We start from the raw sequence: 21,139 nt of genomic DNA, 5'->3' as shown, positions 1-21,139 counted from the left end.
GAAATCGATACAATTCCAGGAACAGGAACGCTAGACTGAAAGCTCGTTCCACGGATACAGGAGACACAAGGCCGAGTGGCATGCTGGGTACATGGAGACTTACACGAAAAGGAAAGAAAGCTCTCGCTGGTGCGAATCGAGATGCAGGGAACCAGAAACCCTTGGTTTCATGTGAAGCTGTCGGCCACTGTTGGAATCACCAGATTTCAGACAGACAACACTGCCAAGTATGTAAGCAACCGGAGGTTGTCGTCTGGAGGCGTAAGCAGAGATTATGCAGGCATTAAAATGCCGTGAAGAGGCCGCAAGAATGCCAGGCGAATGGAACAAGGTCCGATGGAGAAACTGGTGTTGATTGTAAGTAACATGGTCCATGGGTGCATGAGTGAGTGAAGGAGCTGTTGACAACTAGGAGGCGACGATCGCGATACTCGCTTGACATGACATGGCGCAAAACCCTCTAGTTCTCCCAAAGGTCCTTGGAAGAGCAGCATTCGCTGCAAGTATGTAGTTCTCCATGGTTTGTGCTGCATGCCAGCTGGCGGAACAACGGTCACGGCAAGCCCAGGCCTGCGTAATTATGTTACAACATCAAGAATGAATCAGGGCAGCAAAAACACCTGGACAAGAAGAAGCTGCTCCTACACTTGCACAGAGCTAGCTAGATGCCGGGTTTTGTCTTGGAAGGGTGGAGGACGTTGAGGAGGGGAAGAGAGTTGTGCACAGCTTTGCACTCAGGCCATGAATCCTGGTCCCGGTGGAACTTGCTGCAAACAAGGTGCGAGGATGCGCCTATTTGCAACAAAACAGCCGGACGGCAGCTTGCTCCAAAGACAGAGGATGCCGCTGACATACGTACCAAAGGAAAAGCGAGAACGAAGGGAGGATGGGGTAGAGAATGAAGGTTAGGCCGTAGAAGCCTAAGGGTATGAAAGACAAAGGAAAAGCTATGCAGTAAAGAATGAAATGAAGGTAATTAGACGCCCAAATGCACACGGCTGCCAACAAGCTGTGTGTGGTGTGGTCTTGGGTGTGATGAAGAAACAAGAGACAGAAACAGAGTTTGGAAAGCAGATGAAAAGAGAGACAAGAAAACAAGGCGGAAGCTTGCAGGCCAACACCAAAACGCCAACAAGACGATCCGGAGCAGTTCTGGCACTCACTTGAGGAAGCCTCCAGATTTAATACCCTAAAGAACAAGAACAAGCAGTCCATTTATGGGCTCGGCGTGCTTTCTTTTTCTCCCCAATTCTTCCCTTGGCTTCTCTTCAACTTTCTTTTTCCCGTAGGAAGGATGGAGGACATATAGACTGCAGGATAGTTGGTGTTCTTCAAGGCGAAACCTGCATAGAGAGGAAAAAGAAGGAGAAAAGAGCCGGTGTTCTCGGGGAGAGGGGGACATGTGACAGAGGGATGGCCCGACTGGCTTAGGTGGTTTGAGAAGCGGGTCGAGTTGGCAATGCGCCAATACGAATAGTGCGGCTTCAGCAGGTCACGCATAGTGCAGCAGCTGTTGGTGTAGTCAAGTATCATATTCTCTGTGTCTCTTGCTTTGTAGCGTAAGTGCACACCTGTACTCGTGCATCTGACACCACTTACACTCAACTCTGTCGCTCCAGCTGAGCAGCGTCAACGCCAATCAACGGCCGTTCCATGCAAGGGCCAGCATGGAGCGTAAATTGGGGAGGTGGAGCTTTTCTTCTGGCTTTCTCTGCTTTCTTTTTCTCTTCCTCTTTTGGCTTGGGTGTTCCTTTGGTAGGGCAGCGCAGCCAGCGGGCGAACCGTGCTCCAGAAATATGAGTGGTGGCTTTTAAGATGGAGGCGGGCAGGAGATGCTGTGGGTGACCTTTTTGCAAAGAAAAAGAAAAAGAAAAAAGGGTGCATGAGTACGTACCAGATACAGGCTCTCTCTGATATTCACAAGCGGGCGTTGTCAAGCGCAAGAATCGGCTCGGGATGCTGCGCAGCGTAGATGTGTTTGTCGCTTCGCCTAAGCTCTTGAGATGAAGCTTCTCTCCCTTGGAACAAAATGCTGGCTGTGCTTTTCAGTTTTAGACACGCCGGTGGTGGCAGTGAGGACAGCGAGAAGATGATACGAGATGAAATGGATTAGCCGGATCGCAAATAAGGCGAGGTCAACTAGCAACTGGACGTGAGGGACGCCGTGGAAAAAAAGAAAAAAAGGGAAGCGGTCTTCGTGGTTGTCGGGTTCAAGACGAGGGTTAGACTTGGGGTTTGTGTTCTGAGGGGTGTAAGTCAAGGCGATTTCGTTGTCGTAAGTCGGAGGCAGCGTGCGTGAATTCGTCGGCTAAAACAAGAGAACATGCGAAGAAGGAGAAGAAAAGAGAAAGGGGAGGGCTGTATAAGAAGAAGAACAAGGCAAATGAAGAAACCAAAGGCAAACCAAGAGCTGGTCAAGAAAATAAAATAAAGTTTTTATTTCTGCGCAATGTTTTTTCGGCTCCTACTCGCCCAGCTTCCGGAGCCCTATACCATGACTGACCTTGCCCCGCAAGCCTCTCAATCAACAACCAGACAAACGGCGCTCCTCTAGAGCGTTTGGCAGCGGTGAGCGCCCACAACGCTGAATTATCCTTGGAAGCCAAAAGAGAGAAGAAAAATTGCTTCCTATCCGTCTCTTACGCGGACGAACAGACAGACCGGGCATGCATATGCAGACGCAGGCGCAGATGCAGATGCAGGAACATTGCAGAAACAACTTTGGGACGTATTTTGCGCGCATGCGAGCTGCTTTGCCCGCCATCTTTTTTCCTCGCTTTTTATTTCGCTGTCATACTGTAGGTACCAAGATTGCTGGTGTTTTCCGTACAAGCCTTTACTCAAAACACCAGAACATCCCGCCAGCAAAAGTTGCAGTTGGTTGTTTGATTGCACGTAGCACAAATGCCATGTTATATTAGGGTTAGACATAGCATGCCACAAAACCCTCGCCGCATCCCTCCGCTTATGACAGTCTGCTAAGAAGCTTTGGGACTAGCTTGGCGAGCCTTAAACCTCCACGCTTGGTGATGTAGCGTCGCGAACAAAGCTCTTGTGTTTTTTTTTTTTTTTTTTTTTTTGGCGAGACAAGACATGAGCTGGAAAGCTCATTGCGCAATGCAAGCTCGGCTGTGGATCGCTTCTTGAAGCTTCGAGCCGTACAATCATCCAGCTTGACGAGAGCGCCCATCTAAATCAGCACCAATCTTGTTCATTTTCTGGCTTGTTAGCCTCGCCTGTCGCTTCAGCATGGCAGGCAGGCCTAGACTGATCAAAGAGCGAATAGGAGGAAATATGCGACTGTGGTGGCCCTGAGTAGCCACCGCGCTCTAACTAACCAACTATTCTATAATATACCCTCTAACCTCACGGGCTCTCCTGACTGTTCATACCTCCGCCTATAGGCCAATGTCCATGTGCTGCAGGTCTAATGTGTATAGTTTCATGCAGATTGTTTCCTGCAGATGGGCTGGCCGTGAATATTGTATTGTCTGATCTGGAGCCTTGACTGTCCTCCAACTAGAACATAGGAGCACACTCTAGTAGCACTGGCACCTACCGAGTACTTGGGTTTACCGTTTGGGGATTTTCTTGGTCGAGAGAAAGGGTCTGTCATTATCCTCTTGTCGATCTCCGGGCAGAGATGTGAGCACTAGTTCTGGGCATCTCGAAACCGGGTTCCTTTGGCTTCAGCTCATGGAAGCGACTTGTCGACCGGGTTCCTTTGGCACTGCTGCTGCTCGCTTTTTATTTTCTATATGTCTGGAACTTCAACGAATTACCGTCGTGACGTGCTCTGGCATTCATTCTCGCCAAAACAACTGCTTTCACGAACTGTTTGGGACGCCATGCCTGTTTAGAGCGCTGTTCTCCGCTACATCCCACGCGGTCAGTAAGTCGACCCTGGCTCTGCGATGGTCCAGCATGCAATACTGCATAATGCATGTGCATTCTTCGTCTTGCCATTGGCAGTCTTGGAAGCTGCAGCTTTGTCATTCTGTGCTTCCGCTTCCCTCAAAGCTCCGCTCTTCATGCTCGTCTGTCAACATAGGGCTCGGGACTTTTTACACAATCGTTTTGTGTGTGGGCTTACATGCCTGTCGATCCCCTTCGATCAATGGCTGGGATCGTGCTCCAGCTGCACGCTGTTTGGCAAGGTGAATGCCTGCTTTCCTGAGTTTGCCTCCTCTTCCTTTCTCTCTCTCCCCCTCTCTTCACTCTGGCCTGTTGAAAGCTTCGCTTCACACGGGATTACTATTGTCCAGAGCTCCAGAGCCCCTCTTGCGTCTGTGATCCAGCCACCCATGAAAAAAAAAAACCTAAAAGAACAGGAAAACAAAGCCCCGCAAAGGCCCAGCCTATATCAGGGTGCTGATATTAGCCCTAATCTTGTCTATCCTGAGCTTGACTTACACCGTTAAGCTCCACTGCCTTTTGCTCTAGGGATATGCACCGAAGAGAAACATGGACGGCGGATAGGCTTCCAGAGAACACCTTTCTTTGTCCCCGTTTTGCTAGCTTCTTCTCTCCGTCTCCATCACGCATGGTATCCATTATGGTGCAGCACGGCCTAATAAGGCTTTGGCCAATATATTAACGAGTGGTGCAAAGAGGCTGGGGAAAGAGTAACAGAAAAAAAGAGACGACACCGCAAGGTGACGGCTTGTTGTGTGTCAAGTAATAGGCTATATATGTGTCAGCCCACGATACTATGTTGGTGGTTTGTCACCCTGACGTGAAGATGTTGCGGAACCTGGCAGCAGATCAGCGCGCCGACAACCCAATACATCGACTTATAAGACCCCTTTTTTTCTTGTCTCCATGTTCAGTAACGAGTTTTCTTTTTTCTTTTCACAAGAAGACATCCCAACCAAGACGCGATCAGTCTGCAGAATCCACCGCGAAGGCAACAGTCCCATGACAAATAATCGCTATGCTGTTAGCAAGGAGCTAAAGGTCCCTCGACGTGAAGTCACTCGCTCTCATTCCTGGTTCTCGTGTCAATGACCCAAAAGAAAGTGCTAATGAAGTGAATCGTTAGCAAGAGATCACTCAAGGAGCGGAAAACATAACAAAAAAAAGTACAAACGACTTTCATGCATACAAGCCCCCTTGCATCAGGCTTTCCCCTCCCTCTGAGCTCCCTTGAAAACAGAAATCATGAGGACATTTATCACAACAAACACTCCTTGCGTCTCAGCCATCCGCCACCTTGTTTCGTTAGAATTATAGAGCCAACATTTGGCCCCAAGCTGAATCTCGTCTATCACTGTCTTCTGTGCCGTAACTAGTTAGTACATCGCGAGCTTTCGTGCCTGGTTCCTGCTTATTCGTGCAAGATCTGGCTAGCTGAACCGGTCCTCATCCCTTGCCTAAGCTAGAATCAATTTTACAAGCCATAGGAGAGACCTGGGGTATGATGACAGGAAAAAAAAGAAACATAGAGTGCTCGCAGCTTTGCACCAGCGTCATATTGTCTGTGACTACCCTTGACGAATGGAGTGACGCTTGACATGAACCATCTATGACGTCTGCCACATTCTAGTTTCTTATCCGATACGTAGCAAGTCTGGCATTTAAACTGTTTTCTAGCAGACCTTTAAGCATGAAGATAGAGTGAGTAGAATGAGTGCCGTAAGTAGATATTAACATAATCGTTGCTTTCTGGAGCCGCCTGTAACTTGTTCAGCATCACCTAGTAGTAAGCCCAAGTCATCGCCTACAATACCCATGTCTCTAGCCACCACCACATATTCATGAGACGTAGTCTTTACGTTTTATCCTCCTCTTCGCCGTACACCTCTTCGTCAGCCCAGTCCTGCTCGCCGTAGAGCGGCTTCTCCTTGCGCGGCCCGCTCACAACCTCCAACCTGGCCAGGAACTCTGGCGGTACGGTGGGGATGTACTTGCGTTCGCGTTCGCGGTTCATTCCGCCAAAGCCTGCGCCATACGACACCAGCATGTCTGTAGACGACGGAAGTGTGAACGGCAACATAAGCGCGGGGTCGAGCAACAAATTATGCGACCCGTCGTCATCTGAGTCCGAGTCTGCATCACCACCAATGGTTGGTGTGCTGGGCGCTTGTATGTTTTCTGGGATTGAATCAGCGCTTGTTTTAGTAGCGACGGGTGTCGACGGGATGCTCATGGCGAGCGACATGGCGCTTTTCCGGCGATCACGCTTCAGCTCCGTTTCCTTTTGGATAGCCTCAAGATACTTCAGTGCGCTCTTAGGCAGGCCTGTTTCTCCCACTTCCGGACGGTAGTGCTTAGCAGCGTGTACCAACTGTTGGGGTGTGAGGCGGCGCAACTGTTGTAATGTGTCAACAAGTGCTTCCAAGTCATCGGGTGCTAGAGAAGAGAAACATTGCAGCCATTGTAAGAGCTGAATGAATGGGGCCAAGTGTCGTCTAGCAGCTTCAACAGTCGGCTCGCCACTAGCCTTCATCTCACCACCTTCATAGTGATCGGGGAGACGGTTGTTGGTTCGTGCCCAGTCTTCTAGAACAGAAACATTCATGCGGATCTGCATTGCCTTGGTACGTGCAAGATACTTACGATTGGACATTACCCGGTTAAACAACTCGGCGCCAATCCAGTATAGGAGTTGTGATATAATCTGAGAAGCTATGACGGAGTGGATGTCATATAGGTCAAGCACAAATAATGTTGACGAAAGAAGAGAGGTAACGTTCCGGGGCGCCGGCTTAGCTCGTTGTTTAGGAGATGGGGGCCTCATTCGGCGCTCAAGAGGCTCCTGCTTAACAGTCTGCTTGCGCTTGAATAGCTTCCACTCGTTCTGAAAGGCGATGTTCTCAAAACCTGGTATAGTTTCATGTTCAAGCATAGCCACATCCAACACCTTGTCCAACCGCCTTTCAGCATCTCGGACAATGAGAATAAAGATCTCGTTGATTAATTCTGCAAGTTGCACTTGGTACTCGGTCGTCGCGTCCACGAGACCGGCGTCCTTTTTCAAGTAGTGCAGAAGCAGTGTGGCATTGGAAATCCAGAATGCTAGGATGGTCATGTCCCATTGTGATCGCTCGACGACATCATTAATCTTGTCCATGGAGGAAACCATCAGACGGCCGAGCAACTCCCGGCTAGCATGGTAATGTGCATACCGAGCACTAAGGAATATCATGTTGGCCGGAACAGGCTTTTGGCTTGGTGTGCGCTGGGGTTTCATATTGGTGATGATGATATCAAGGATGGCGTCAAGTTCAGACTCTTGGAAGACAAACATCTGGTCGTGCAAGCAGCGACTCCAGTCAAATTCCTGCATTTCTTCTTCAAACTCGTCAGGAGACTAGTTTGGTCTGTTAGTAGTATGTACATACAGTGAGGCGGAACAGCATCTGTTGCAAGGCTCAGGCTTACCTCTGGTTTATCGTCTATACCGACATTCCCTAGATCTACTTCGAGATCACGCGCACTGTCCATCATCATGCGCCGATGCAGCTCTGTCTCGGCCATTTCCTCCTCGAATTTGTCCTGCATGATGCCGGGCTGGTAAAAGTCCTCGGCCAAGCCCAGGCTAGCCATATTATAGCCGCTATCATGGAGATAGAAGCCCATATCGCTGTCGGGAGACAGGAAATCGAAAGCGGTTCTGCCGCTTGATGTCTTTTGTTGTGGCTCCGCGCCGGAATCGAGAAGAAGCTTTGCGATGCCCTTGTGACGGTTGGTCATAGCCCACATAAGTGCCGTCCACTGATTGCAGTCTTGAATGTTTACTTGAGCGCCAGCATTGATCAATGCTTCAACTACGCTTTCATGACCCTACAATTGAATAATATAAGCCCCCCGTCAGGGGTAGCCGATTCGGTGTTAGCTCTCAAGAAGCGATATGTCATCCGTTGATCTCAACCATTGGGTGGCATGGTTATGGGAAAATGCAAAGGTGGGAAGGGAGCGGTCATACAAAGCAAGCTGCATAGATGAGCGGAGGTGTGCCATCTTCATCAAAGGCATTCACATCCACCAAGGCTTTTGCTCTGCCGTCGAGAATACGCTTGACACGATCAATGTCGCCGTTGCTCGCAGCCATATTTAATGCCTTTTGCAGCATCTCGCGGCGCTCGCCTTCTGGTCGAGATTCGTCAATCGCAACTTCGTCATCGTTCTCGAAGCTCAGGCCAATCTGGTGGGCAGCCTGCGCTGCTAGCATCTCCATGAGCCGGGTGTCGCTGTCTTTTGGGCCGGTCGATATTTCCTCCGAGTAATTCGTGCTATCATTGAGGGACAGGGTGCCAAAGTCTAGAGGTTTTGCAGCTATTGGCGATGTCAGGAACTGCGACTGTTGCTGCCAGCCATCGTATAGCTCTGTCTCCGAGACCAGGTGATCTGCAGCGGCCGGCCGGCGGTCGTTGAGGCTCCGCGGCAGATCGGCAGGGAGGTCCTTTGGCTTGTCACCATCCGAGCCGAGCGTCCCTAGATCCATACCCGGATGAAGATACTGGAGAGGTGAATATATGTAAATTCAAGATCAAAGGGGGGGTTAACGGTCAGATCGCAGGCAAAGACCAAATGGCGACGCTTTTGTTCGTGTGTATATGTGTGTGTGTGTGTTGTCGAGGGGAGCTCGTCCAGGGAGGCCAGATGGAGGAGGGGTGTTCCAAGCTGCAAGGCACCAACAAAGAAAACAACTTGGATTAGATTATGTCTAAGTAGTGCGAGAAGAGTCAGGGGCAGCCGACAGTCGAGGTTCGGCAGCCGGAAGTTGTCAGTAAGAGGATAAATAGAAAAAGCAAAGCGCTGTTGAGCAAGCAAATTCACAGGCAAATGGGGCCAGTGCCAGAATGGATGAAGATAATGTTTGCACTGGAGAAGATCAAATCGTGAGCGCCGTGTGCAAATTGGCCCGACCTCGACCTGTTCAAGGTACAGACGAATTGTTGGTGCCCCAGCGCACTATGTCATCCGGGCTGGGCTGCCCAATGGCAATGCTGCATAAAACGGGGACCTATTATTTGACCAATCTCGCTAACCCTAATAGACGAGTGCACTTGGGCCGATGCAGCACAACCCATCCAATCCGCCAAGTCAAGCATTAACTAGTTTCAGATGAACATCCCCAACATTTGGCGTTCAAGGCAGCTTGAGTGAATTGCATTTAATTACTACAACCAAATATTCCTTCAACTAGTTATGTAGTTGTATCTATAGAAAACATGTACGAGCACGACTAAAATAGCATCTCATCTCTAGTCTGCCGTGGCCTTTTATTTGGTGGAACGCTTTCCGAACGCGCGAATACGCTTGACACCGCCATCAGGAATCATCACCAGCTTAACATGCGTTACAGATTTTCCCTTATTCAAGCTGGCAAACTCGTGTTCCTGATCAGGGCCACACTTGGAAGCGGCCACAAACTCCTCCCAGCCCGGGCTAGTATGCTCCGGCTCGCCCTCACCCGTCCAGTTCAGGGCCTCAACGCGGACACTCTGCGGGTAGTTCCCACGGAAATGGGCCGTGTCAACAACAAAGCGCTGTAAGTAGCCAGGGGCACCGAGGCGGATAATGCACCAGTCGATATGGCCCTTGGTCCGGGATCGGGAAGTCTCCCAACCGTCGCCCATGTCCTTTCCACGCCCCGGAAGAAGCAGGTTGTCCTTGGAGCCAAAGTGCTGGTCGTTGCAGGACACAGCAACACCGCCGTTCTGGGCCGCTGCCAGATCGCAAATAGCCTCCGTGTCTTCAGGAAACACGGGGACCGCATGGCCAAACAGTCGGAAGCGAGCAATGCCACCGTCGGGGTACATGTTTAAGCGGACATGGGTGTACTGTTTCTTGGTAGGGGCCTGGAGTTTCCATGAGAAGCGCTGTGAGGGGCCGCACTCCTGGTGGCCGACAATAGTTTCCCAGCCGCCACGCGTGCCCTTCCAAAAGATCACTTCGTCGTCGTTCTGGCTGAAGCACCCTTCGACCGAGATCCAAGGGGCGTGGTTGCCGTTGAAGAACGCTGTGTCAACCTCGACGCCTTCAATAGTTCCAGAAACCACACCCAGACGCACAATCACCCAGTCAAATGGCTCCGAGTTGTGGCGGCGAGTCTCCCAACCATCATACCACGCACCCGTGTACACCATCTTGCCGGGCTGGCGGATAGGGGCCGTGGGGGTGAGCAGGTTGGAAGCTTCCGCAAACCACTCATCGGAGAAAGCCAGAATCTTTCCACCCAGAGTGGCCGAAATCAGATCTAGCAATCACAAAAATGTGTAAGCGGCGTCGATATACGCTGGACATGGAGGATGAGGCGGGGATGGCATGGTACAAGCACAGGCCCAATTTAGTGAGTGATACAATGGTAGCGATAACCGCTTGGCCACTGGGTTGGGAGTAGTCTGTATGATATCGAGGTTGTGTCTCGACTTACCAATGCTGCTTGACCGGAAGGTCTTGTCAATGTCTTCAGATGCAATGGGTGCAACTGGGATGTCCTCGAGAGGATACACGGCGCCTTCAGGCTGCTCCCCAACAGAGTTGGGCTTTGTCAGCACAGGAAGTGCAGAAGACCGGGAGGCCATTTTGGATGCTGGATATGAGTTGATGGTACAAATAACCAGGAGTCTATAGAAATCAAGGTGGCGAAGTATGGAGAGAATGTGTGAGAAAGCTAATGTGGGAGTGTCAAGATACTTGTACTTGTAGTAGCCGGCAGACGGAGCCTGCCGATTATCTCCACTACGGGTTCAGTCGGACTTGTTTAAAGCCCCTCTTCCTAGACGCAGCAAGGCGAATCCCTCGCGACAGACAAGGAAAAGGGAATCTGATAACAACTCCAAATATGCACGGCTGTATACGTAGATACACACGTTGGTTCTGTGCTTCTGGCTTATCGTCTTGGTTAGGCTTCACATGCTATTCCAAGCCCATGTATCTCGCCATGTTTCCGACATCGCAGCTTTGTCCATGGAGGTACATCTCTTAGAATTACAAGCTCTCATCAAAGGATTCCAACTTCTTGGGCCCTGTTGACTCTCAAGTCACCAACCAAGATGGGTATTGGATAGTGTACCCTCGCCCTCATAGCTTGAGTGAGAGTTGCATCAAGGCAACACAAGGGGAAACCCCAGACAGAATGCGCCCCGGCATTGTCCCTCTCTCAATTTATTTCTGATGTACCAGTTGATATATCTCTTACTCGCTGTCCTCTCCCCGTAAAGCTTGGGCCCGAAGAAGCACGCGGCTTATTTTTCAACAGAGCTAAACGCCTATTACACGGATTCCCGCGGTAACTAATCACTGGCCTGTGATTGGTCCGATAGCTCTCAGATGACGATGGCGGCCCCACTACGGCCTCTACTGAGGTAATACCATCAGGTGTATCAATAGTTGTAGTTATCAATCAATGCCAACTTCTTTAGTTATGACAACATGGTCAACAGGATATTTGCCCTTCACTATCCGAAACACTGCCAACACAAACTATAGGAACTCCGTCGCTATTGCGCTCCAGACCCACTAGTAATATTTCTTACCGGCACGGGTTGGCCGTTTCCACTCCCTCCAGCCACCAATCCAAGGCGTCTTCCTCCAGGCCTCACTGCAACCGGGTTATTCGGCCTTGCTATAATATCGCAGAACAGGGCAGCACTTTGGATCTCCTCATTATTGTGGCTGATTGCATACCCATGGGGAAGCATCCACTTGTTCACATCGTACACAGACGTCTATCTGGTCTTCAGCACTCCGACGTGGAAAGTCGGCCTCCCTCTTCTCTTCGTACCTCCGTTCCCTTCACACAACTTCCTTCATCTCAAATATATTTTGAATCCTGTCAATTCCCGAGAGAATGGCTTCAAACCACCCAGAGCAGCCCGAGTCTTCGGAGATCGGGATTCCCCAAAATGAAGCCGTGCCCCTGTTGGGGGATCGTGGTGACGCAGCTCAGATTGTAGGCGATTCCATGGCCCATAATCTTGTTCTTGGTAAGTGTTAAACGGCCTAATTTTGAATTTCCGTAACTACACTGTACAAGGTCTTTACATACTGATATCGCCGATCTAGGTACTGGTATCCTAGCACAGATCGCCAACATTATGTTTCTTCTTACCATTTGGGCGACTATTTTTCTTGGTGATGTCATTCTTTTCTCTGTTCACCCGCTTTCTACCAGCGTCGGTGTCTTCGCGATGATACAATCTATCCTCGTTCTGCAACCGACACATACCGCCGATCAAAAACGTATTGGACAAGGTTATCATGCAGCCTTCAATACGGTGAACTTGCTCGGCATAGGGATTGGCATCAGCGTCATCGAATATAACAAGGTCAAAAATGGGTTACCACATTTCCATTCCATCCATGCCTACTTTGGCGTCTTGACAGGGACATTCATGGCTCTTCAGTTACTTGTTGGCATCACCATGTGGGCCATTCCGAGTCTGTATGGCGGTGAACAGCAGGCCAAGAGAATTTGGAAGTACCATCGTATGAGCGGATATACGATCCTGCTTCTAACACTGGCAACCATCATATCTGCCACGCGTACTGATTACATTATGGGTGTTGTGAAGATCAAGACATGGTCTGTCGTGTTTCTCTGTGTGTTTATCGTGGCTGGAATCTTCCCCCGCATCCAAAGGAGGAAGCTTGGAATTTAAGCATCAGCCAAGAGTGACGGTAACGGCCAGAACTAAGCATCATAAGGGCTTTGCCGGCAGTTTGACTTGAGCAGTGCATCTGGCTAGGAACCGGAACTTCAAGAAGCATATGACGGGACTTGTAGTACCTTGAAACTTTTGCATACTATATCCAGCCACCTTTCCCAGTGCTTTCTTTTCTTATTCTGCCCTGAACCAAACTGCGGTGAGACTCCGGGGCTCAAGATAAAAACGATGTGTATCCCTTTTTAACCTAGGCTTTCAGCTTCGCCACTAGAATTTGCTTTGTATATGAAATGACACCTCCTAAAGAGATACATCACATTATGAATATGACGCTGGATATCGTGCGTATCCTCAAGTTGCTGCTGATACCTTTGACCTCACAAGGACAAATATCTAGTACAGGTATGTGAATTGAACTGAGGGTTTTATTCATAAATACTGAAGTAAGTTGTGCTATCTACTGGTATTTATGAGGGGAATGAGAGGTGGAGCCTGGTGTGGAGAGTAGGGTTAGGGCTACACCACAAGGTAGGTGATGTTGTATTCTGTTGCGAGGCGCTCAGGGTTACCCGGTCACGTGGTCTCGGACACATAACCAACATAGGCCAAATGATTGGTGAACCCCTCCCCTCAATGTGACTCATGGAGTGGGTCTAACTGAACCTAGCTCGTACCTATATAAAGGGTACAAGCAGGTACTTAGAAGATGTGGACTTGGAAGTTTTTCTCCTCATCGCGATTTTGCTAGCTTCAGTTTATTTGCTTATAATATATACTTTCATTAACTTCTACAGGTTATGAGCCTGCGTTTTTCCTGAAAACCGCAACGTTTATCTCTCACTTCGTCCAAGCCCTGCCCGACCGGTAATGCCCATCACCAGAGCCGAAGCGCAGAGATTACTTCTTTCACAGCACGCCAACTCCGAAGCAGGCGCTGCTATTTCAAGCTCTCAGGCTCCCCCAGCGGCACCGTCTGACCTTCCATCGTCGTCTTCCGATTCTGAAGACCCCAACGACCAACCGGGCGACGCACACTCCTCAGGAGACAGCCTCGCTGACATCACCATCTGTCAGTCAACCAAGATGGTCCCACAACCTTCCACGGCGGTTCCCGATTCCGCCTCCGCAGACATGGCGGAAACAATCGAACAGTTGAGGCTCCAAGTTGAGCTTCTCACCGCGGCCAAGTATCAAGCTGATCAGGCCAAGGACGCTCTGGATCTAGAGCGTCAAGAACGTAGTGACCGAGCCTCTAAGGTCACTATGGAAATCCTCGAACGCAAGAACTGGTCTTTCTTCATCTCTGGCGAGGCTATTCTCTCTGGCCCCAGAAACTGGTCGAACTGGCACGGTTCTGTTGTTCGGTCTCTTTGGGAGCTCCGCTTGCGCGTTGAGGATGTGCAGCTGGTCCACGAGGAAGTCCACGAGCGACTTTTGATCCTGTTGAGATCCACTGTCTCCCAGGATCTCCTATCCAAACTCGGGGACATTTATGACTTCGCCGAGGCTGTAGAGGTTCTTCGGAACGAGACCGCTGGCAGGATGTCCCAGAGCCAGGAAATCTTCGACGAGAAGTTTCGGAGGTTTCGCTTCCTACCTGGAGAGAACCTACACAAGATGGTTCTCCGGTTCGAGGACCTTGCTGCCGAGGCCACCTCCCTCGGGGTCTCCCTCACGCCACAGAAAAAGCGGTCTGACCTGGTGTCTGTCGTCCTCCAATATTTCCCCGAGCTGGCCAGCTCGCTCTGCGACAGGAGCAACTGGTTTGATGTAATCAGCCACCTAAATTACATGGGAACAATAGCTCACTACGCCAAAGCTCCCATCCCTGTTCAGGCCCCCAGAAAGGCCGCATCCTCCAACACAGCACGCAAAAAGGGAGGATGCTACAATTGCGAAGAGTTTGGTCACCACTCCAACAACTGCACCAAGAAGCGCGACGTTCGCAAGATCGAAGCGCGGATGGAGGCAAAGAGGGCGGCCCATGCAAAACGCAACAGGTCTTCTGGGGACACATCCCTCAACGTCATGGGAGAAGATAACACTATTTGTGAGTATACAAAGGTTGACTCCGTTCAACACCTCCTCACGCAATTCTCCAACCATGTCATTGCCCCATCATGCTCCACCAACAACCCTCCTACCAAGAATCCAGAAACTAACTCATCCAATGACAGATGCTTAGACTGGCTGGCTGACACCGGAGCTTCGACGCATGTTGTGCGGTGTGAGGAGGATTTTGCTTCTGGTAGTGTAGTGGATGTTAATATACGTGTAGCAACCGGCAATGGTTTGGTGACTGCCCACAAGAAAGGCAAAGTTGTGATACTTCTCCAAGAGTCTAACATGACAATCAATCTGGATGACGTTCTTTTAATACCAAGTGCCCCCATCAACATCTTTTCTGTGCCAAGATGGGACGAGCGCAAAGGCATTCTGTGCGGGCGCAAACTTATCATCAACAAAAGAATCGTTGCTACTCTCGACGAGAAATTCAAGTTTCAACCAAGGGTAATTTCAGCTTCTTGGCCGGCATCTAAAAACCCCAACCCTGCCGATATAGTCGTAGCCAATCTCGAGGCTCAAGAACCAGCCGATGCTCTTTACCAAGTTACCACTTACCACCCCGATGTTCCCCAAGATTTGCCGGCTACCCTCACAAAAGGGCAATTGACTCGGGTCATGCATGCTCGCTGCGGACACATAAGCGATGCCTCACTGATAAAGACAATCGCTAATACGCGCGGGTCCCTAATTGATAATCCAAGGTTTTCTGAGTCCTGGGCTTGTCAGGTTTGTTTGAAGGCCAAGTCTATTCGCTTCTCCCCTCAAGATGAACGCCCTCCAGTTTATGCAGTAATGGATTGCATTCACATAGATGTAGCCAACACCGGATGGACTTCAATCAACGACTGCAAGTACTTTGTCGTATTTACTGATGAGTTCACAAAATACAGCAATGCAGTTCCTATCCCGAAGGTCACCAAGAAAGCTGGTGACATCATAATAGAGAAACTGAAGGTGTGGGCCAACCAAACCGGACGCAAACCAGTCAAGCTGATGCTAGACAACGGTACAGATGTCAACATCAACAAGGTCAAAACTTGGGCTTCCCACAATGGAATCGTAGTGATCACTTCACCACCGTACTCCCCAGCGCACAACGGTACCGCCGAACGCACAGTGCAAGAGGTGATCAAGAGAATGCGGGTAGCCATTGCCGACGGCCTTCCACCCGACTGCTGGGACGTAGCTCTACCGTCCATTATCGACAAGATTAACACGGTTGTACCTCAGAACAGCGATACCTCAGCCACACGTAGATGGGACTGTGAAATTGCTCGGCTGGCCAACCGGGAGCCACCACCAGTCCCAAGCATCGGCCATTGGCGTCCACTAGGAACCAGGTGCTTCGTTAAGCTATCAGATGCAGAGGCCGCTAGACTACACATCCCGAAGATCAACCCAGAAGGACTTGAGGCTATTGTCATAGGACACGAAGGTACGCACGTCTATATCGTGTATTTCGAAGCTTGGGGTAAAATACACAAAACGTCCGACATGAGAATGACTGAGAAAATCCCCGAAATCACCGCAAGCCTCGTCTCTCGCCCCATGGGAACACTCCGTCCCACAAAGAAAGAGCTGAGACCCAACCCCTCCCATGCCAGCTCCGGCGGAAAGAACATATTCTCCTCTAGCATGTACGACAAAGACGAAATTGTGGCAGTCATTTCCAACGATCATCCCCATGCCGAGTTCCTATACACCATGGCCACATACTCGGAACCGAATTCCCCCCAACAAGCTATAGGCATGAGCAACAAATGGGCTCTAGCTATAGACAAAGAGATTGAGGCCATGCTTTCATATAACGTATTCGAGTTCGTCGAGAAACCCCACGGGCAGAGACTCATCGGTCTTCGATGGGTCTTCAAGATCAAGACCGACGGCAGATACAAGGCGCGCCTTGTCGCACGAGGTGACATGCAACGAGAAGGAATCGACTATGGTGAAACTTTCGCGTCGACTGCTCATTCTGATTCCTGGAGGATCCTCATAGCGACAGCAACAATGAAAGGACGCGTCCTGAGACAGTTCGACATCACTGCCGCCTACCTCCATGGTATCGTTCAGGAGGACGTCTACCTTTCCGCCCCAAGGGAGCTACGCGACTACTTTGACAGACATCCACAGCTCGCCGAACAATTTGGCTACAAACCAGGCATGGTGATAAAGTTGAATCGCACCTTGTATGGGCTCAAGCAGAGTGGCCACGAGTGGCAAAAGGTCTTAAAAGAGTATCTCATATCTCTCGGTTTTAAGCAAGTCCCATGCGATCCTGCCACCTACAGACACGACGGCATGGACGTGAATGTGTGCACACACATCGATGACTGCCTTTACGACGGACCAGACGAAGCTACCGTTAAGAGGTTCGAGGCGCAACTCTTGGACAGATTTCACGGTCAACTCACCGAGGTACCGAAATGGCTGTTAGGAATCAGGCTAGCTTTCAACCCCAACTCTGTCACACTTGATCAGATCCATCTGATAGACAGTATCCTGGAGGAGGCCGGTATGTCAGCATGCCAACCCATAGATACACCCGCTCCCCTGCCCATGTCCAACCCGTGGCAGCAGAGACCCGATGATCCCCTCGACGTCGCCATGGACAAAGTCTCAGCGAGCAGATATCGGCGCCTGGTAGGGCGCCTGATGTACGTGCGCGTTATGACTAGACCCGACATTGCAGTCGCAGTAGGTCTTCTAGCGTCCGCCTTTAACAAACCTAGACTTTCGCACGGCAAACTCCTAAGCCATCTACTACGATACATGAGCGCTACGAAGACTTTGAGGATCACGTACACAGCCCCAGCAAAGCTTTCAAAAGGTCCCATCAAGGCGTACGTTTACTCAGACGCCACTTGGGTAGATGGACCCGATGCCAAATCTACCTCCGGCTACCTGATTTACCTTGCGGGCGGTCCTGTCCTTTGGGGATCCAAGCGCCAAACTGTGATAGCTAAAAGTACTCACGAAGCCGAGACAGTCGCGATGTCCGACGCCACGTCAGCAGCTTCCTACGTGAAAGCCTTTGCGGCCCATATAGGCCACGATATAGAGCTCGTCGGTCACGCTGACAACAAGGGAGCTCTAATCACAGCAAATCGACCCGACTCCACCTCAAGAGCCTCTAGACACTTCACGGCCGACCATTTCTACGTCCGTGACAAAGTGGCCGACGGAACGATCTCTCTCAAGTATGTGGACACTAAGCACCAGATCGCTGATGCCCTGACCAAGCCGCTGTCTGCCCCCCTAGTCGACAAGTACAACAGCGTGTTGTTCGGCGGAGTCGACCCCGACACCCCACCTCATGAAGCTGTTATCGTGGCAGATGGTTCTACCGTTGGTAGAAGGGGGGGTGTTGCGAGGCGCTCAGGGTTACCCGGTCACGTGGTCTCGGACACATAACCAACATAGGCCAAATGATTGGTGAACCCCTCCCCTCAATGTGACTCATGGAGTGGGTCTAACTGAACCTAGCTCGTACCTATATAAAGGGTACAAGCAGGTACTTAGAAGATGTGGACTTGGAAGTTTTTCTCCTCATCGCGATTTTGCTAGCTTCAGTTTATTTGCTTATAATATATACTTTCATTAACTTCTACATATTCAATAAGCCTCTCGAGAGATTGTTCAAAGCTGATTAGTTACATACCTGTATAACTAGTATTTGTAGTTGGGGGAATGTACATATACATGTAGTACATTATACGAGTCCTTGGGGGTTAGAGTTTTCAAAAGTCTAGTTACTAACTACAAAAATGAGATCGCCAGGCCGTCCATGCAAACAAAGAAGCCCATTCCAGTGACGTCAGTAGAGAAATGGTACACCTGTATTAGTAAGATTATGGGCATCAAATGCCGGTATAGTTGGGGTTGTGATGAGCTTCTGAATGGAACCCAATTGGTCACTCACGACCGTCCGTATTGGGAAAACCAAAGCGGGCTGTTGTTAAACAAAAAGTGATAAAGAAAACGGGGAGGCCGAGAGAGGAGAGGCAGGCAAGACTGTAGAGCCCGAAACAAGGTTGCTTGAGACTCTGTCGAACAGTCGTGTCATGGAGAGAAGAGAAATTCCTGTCTAGAAAACCAATGGGTCCATTTTTGTGATTCTATCCGTTTAATTTTTTTCTTTTTTTCGTTCATGAAGAAAGTAAAACTGCGACATGATATGGCGTACAAGTACAACGAGGACCGTCAAAGGACCAAGAACAAGGCGCTCTACTCATGGTGACGATGACGTCATTGTGGGATGAGATTTTTGGTGACACAGGCCTGTTGCTTATTCGTCAGACAAAGGTCTGGCTGTACTTGTACACAAGAACAAAAGTAGACCAGCGCATACGAAAAAAAAAACCTTTAAAAGCCGAAGCTGAGTTCTGTCATGCGTAGTTGTACGTCTGAGGAAGGCAATACATAGGCTTGCCATGCAAATAACCGTCAATGGGAAATAGTAGTAAGAGCCGCCTCCATTGTTTTGGCAGGCTATTCCCAGGTCACGTTTTTATTTCTGTCGCCCTCATATTTATCTTCCAGGCACAAGACACGCCCTGGTGCTACATAGCCGTGCAAGCACTTTCTCCTAGCCTTTCGTGAGCTTGTAATCCATGTGGCTTAGCTGAATATACGGGAGAAGATGTAAATTAACAACCGTTGAGTATGGGCTATATACATGAATAGAAACTGCAAGTAGCATGCAGCAATACTTGGTACTAGGGTAATGGGTAGTACTTGTGCTTATAAGCGCCCAAAAACAAATTTCAATGCTGAGGTTCTATCGTTTCTATCAACCTACAGGCTGGTGAGGTCGTGAGACAAGCGTCATAAGAGAGGAGGACAGTGGAGAAAGGTAGATGCGGTGGAGAGATATCTGGTATTGTTGTAGTAACTACGGATTAGGAAAACAACGAAGCCAGTGTTAGTTTGATAGGGATCCTATATGGCCTCAGGATCAAAAGGATATGAGTGATACCACCATAAAATAAAGTCGACCGACGATGCTAGATCTCCTTGTACATACCGATATGGGGCTAACGGTCACTGAACGTCCAGATCATTTCATGTGGGTTCTTAAGGTTGAGATGGCAGCTAGAGAGGAAAGTTCATGCTCTTCTTGCTTTATATGACAGTTAAGCAGAAGAACCAAATCAAACATGATTGTAGGGTTTTTGAGAATACGGCCATTAGTACATACATTAGTAGGGAGTCCGAGGTCGCAGCGAAGTACAATAGTCTCCTTGACAAGTTCTCACCACTATAATTAAGGCGAACAAGACTAAAACGCCTACTGAGTGACGAAAAGACGTAGTAAGACGCCAGCTTGATCCTAGAATCCTGTTATGAGGCCTGGTGCGATCATCCTACGTTCTAGATGTTGGGGGTAGCAGGGTCTGTAGGCCTACAGAGAAAGACGACTAGACTCTCTACGGCAAGTTTTGTACACCTCAGTCGGTCAGATGCGTGGAGCAAGAAGATAGCACTGCGAAAAAGCCAGGTAAACAGGGTGAAGCTTGGCTTGAGGTCAATCATTCTGATCTATCAGCGGATAGGTTCCCGCTCCAGTGGGCGATGACTGATATACCAGTGCAAGTAGAGGTAACTATGGACTGTAGCAGGTTTCAGATCCTATTTGGCCAGCAGAAGCACAAGAAGTCAAAGACACAGACTACAAAAATCCTGGGGAATGGTTCTGGGAGAACAAAGATAGCAAAGGCCAAGTTGACAACGGGCGAGACGGCTGGAAAGGGAGACACCCTAAAGCAGGGGAGGACAGCCGCATTTGTCGACAAAAGGAGTCGCGAGGTGGATAGTATCAAGACAGAAGAATGTAGAAATATGCAACCATGCCATCCCAAGAGTGTGCAAGCAGCACGGGAACGAAACGAGACAGGCTGCCATGGGAAAGAGAACGGGGGGAGGAGGAGTGGTCGGTGATGCAGACAATGGTGTTGATTGTTACTTGGAAATTGTGCCAGAAGCACAGCGAGACCATGTCCCAGATTGCTGTGCTGTCAAGGAAGACAAGACGAGTCCGGCGCCATGTTGGTCTACTTGAGCCGGGTGGGTGGGTGGCAACTGAACTGTCTCCTCCATGTGTACTGATTGCATAGTTAGCTAACTAACTATTTCATAAACCACGACGTGTTGCTGGCTTGGGCCAAAGTAGGGGGTACATGCAACTGCCCTAGAAGCTGGCTGAAGGAGGCTTGTACCTAGTACCTTGAGCAGCCACAAAGCTTCCTTGCCCTTTCTGCCCTCCGCGTCATGGTCAAAAAACCCAAGACCGGTCGGCTGCTAAGAAATGTGGACTTCCAATTCGGGCTCTTGCCTTCTTCCCGCTTTCTTCGTCCATAGCCGTTGTCCATGCTTCATGGCATTCTGCAACTGCAACTACCTCTTGATTCGCATTAACCCATTGCTTAGTTTATCGCCCCCTTCTTCTATTCCATTCC

The 21,139-nt window shown here is 49.7% G+C and overlaps 4 protein-coding genes across 4 annotated transcripts; 2 read left to right on the top strand and 2 right to left on the bottom strand.

The window, feature by feature from the left end:
* Nucleotides 1–5,770: 5,770 nt before the first annotated feature.
* Nucleotides 5,771–8,446, bottom strand: BROUX77_003864 (uncharacterized protein; the record flags this gene model as incomplete). The annotated part of the gene is made up of 3 exons (XM_073748562.1): nucleotides 5,771–7,312; nucleotides 7,384–7,785; nucleotides 7,928–8,446. The coding sequence occupies 3 exons, from the start codon at nucleotides 8,444–8,446 to the stop codon at nucleotides 5,771–5,773; spliced, it is 2,463 nt and encodes an 820-aa protein (XP_073606289.1).
* Nucleotides 8,447–9,227: 781 nt separating this feature from the next.
* On the bottom strand, nucleotides 9,228–10,532 carry BROUX77_003863 (uncharacterized protein; the record flags this gene model as incomplete). Its single annotated transcript, XM_073748561.1, has 2 exons — nucleotides 9,228–10,204; nucleotides 10,382–10,532. 2 exons carry the CDS (start codon nucleotides 10,530–10,532, stop codon nucleotides 9,228–9,230), a joined length of 1,128 nt encoding a protein of 375 aa, XP_073606288.1.
* A 1,268-nt stretch (nucleotides 10,533–11,800) lies between these two features.
* Nucleotides 11,801–12,611, top strand: BROUX77_003862 (uncharacterized protein; the record flags this gene model as incomplete). Its single annotated transcript, XM_073748560.1, has 2 exons — nucleotides 11,801–11,936; nucleotides 12,016–12,611. 2 exons carry the CDS (start codon nucleotides 11,801–11,803, stop codon nucleotides 12,609–12,611), a joined length of 732 nt encoding a protein of 243 aa, XP_073606287.1.
* An 873-nt stretch (nucleotides 12,612–13,484) lies between these two features.
* Nucleotides 13,485–18,095, top strand: BROUX77_003861 (uncharacterized protein; the record flags this gene model as incomplete). Its single annotated transcript, XM_073748559.1, has 1 exon — nucleotides 13,485–18,095. One exon carries the CDS (start codon nucleotides 13,485–13,487, stop codon nucleotides 18,093–18,095), a length of 4,611 nt encoding a protein of 1,536 aa, XP_073606286.1.
* Between the last annotated feature and the right edge of the window lie 3,044 nt (nucleotides 18,096–21,139).

The sequence above is a fragment of the Berkeleyomyces rouxiae genome (genome assembly GCF_048999995.1).
Source record: "Berkeleyomyces rouxiae strain 22BRR77 chromosome Unknown BrBRR77_ptg000003l, whole genome shotgun sequence".
Taxonomy (NCBI): Eukaryota; Fungi; Ascomycota; class Sordariomycetes; order Microascales; family Ceratocystidaceae; genus Berkeleyomyces; species Berkeleyomyces rouxiae.
Note: the sequence above shows the minus strand (reverse complement) of the source record. Positions and strands in the feature narration are given on the sequence as shown.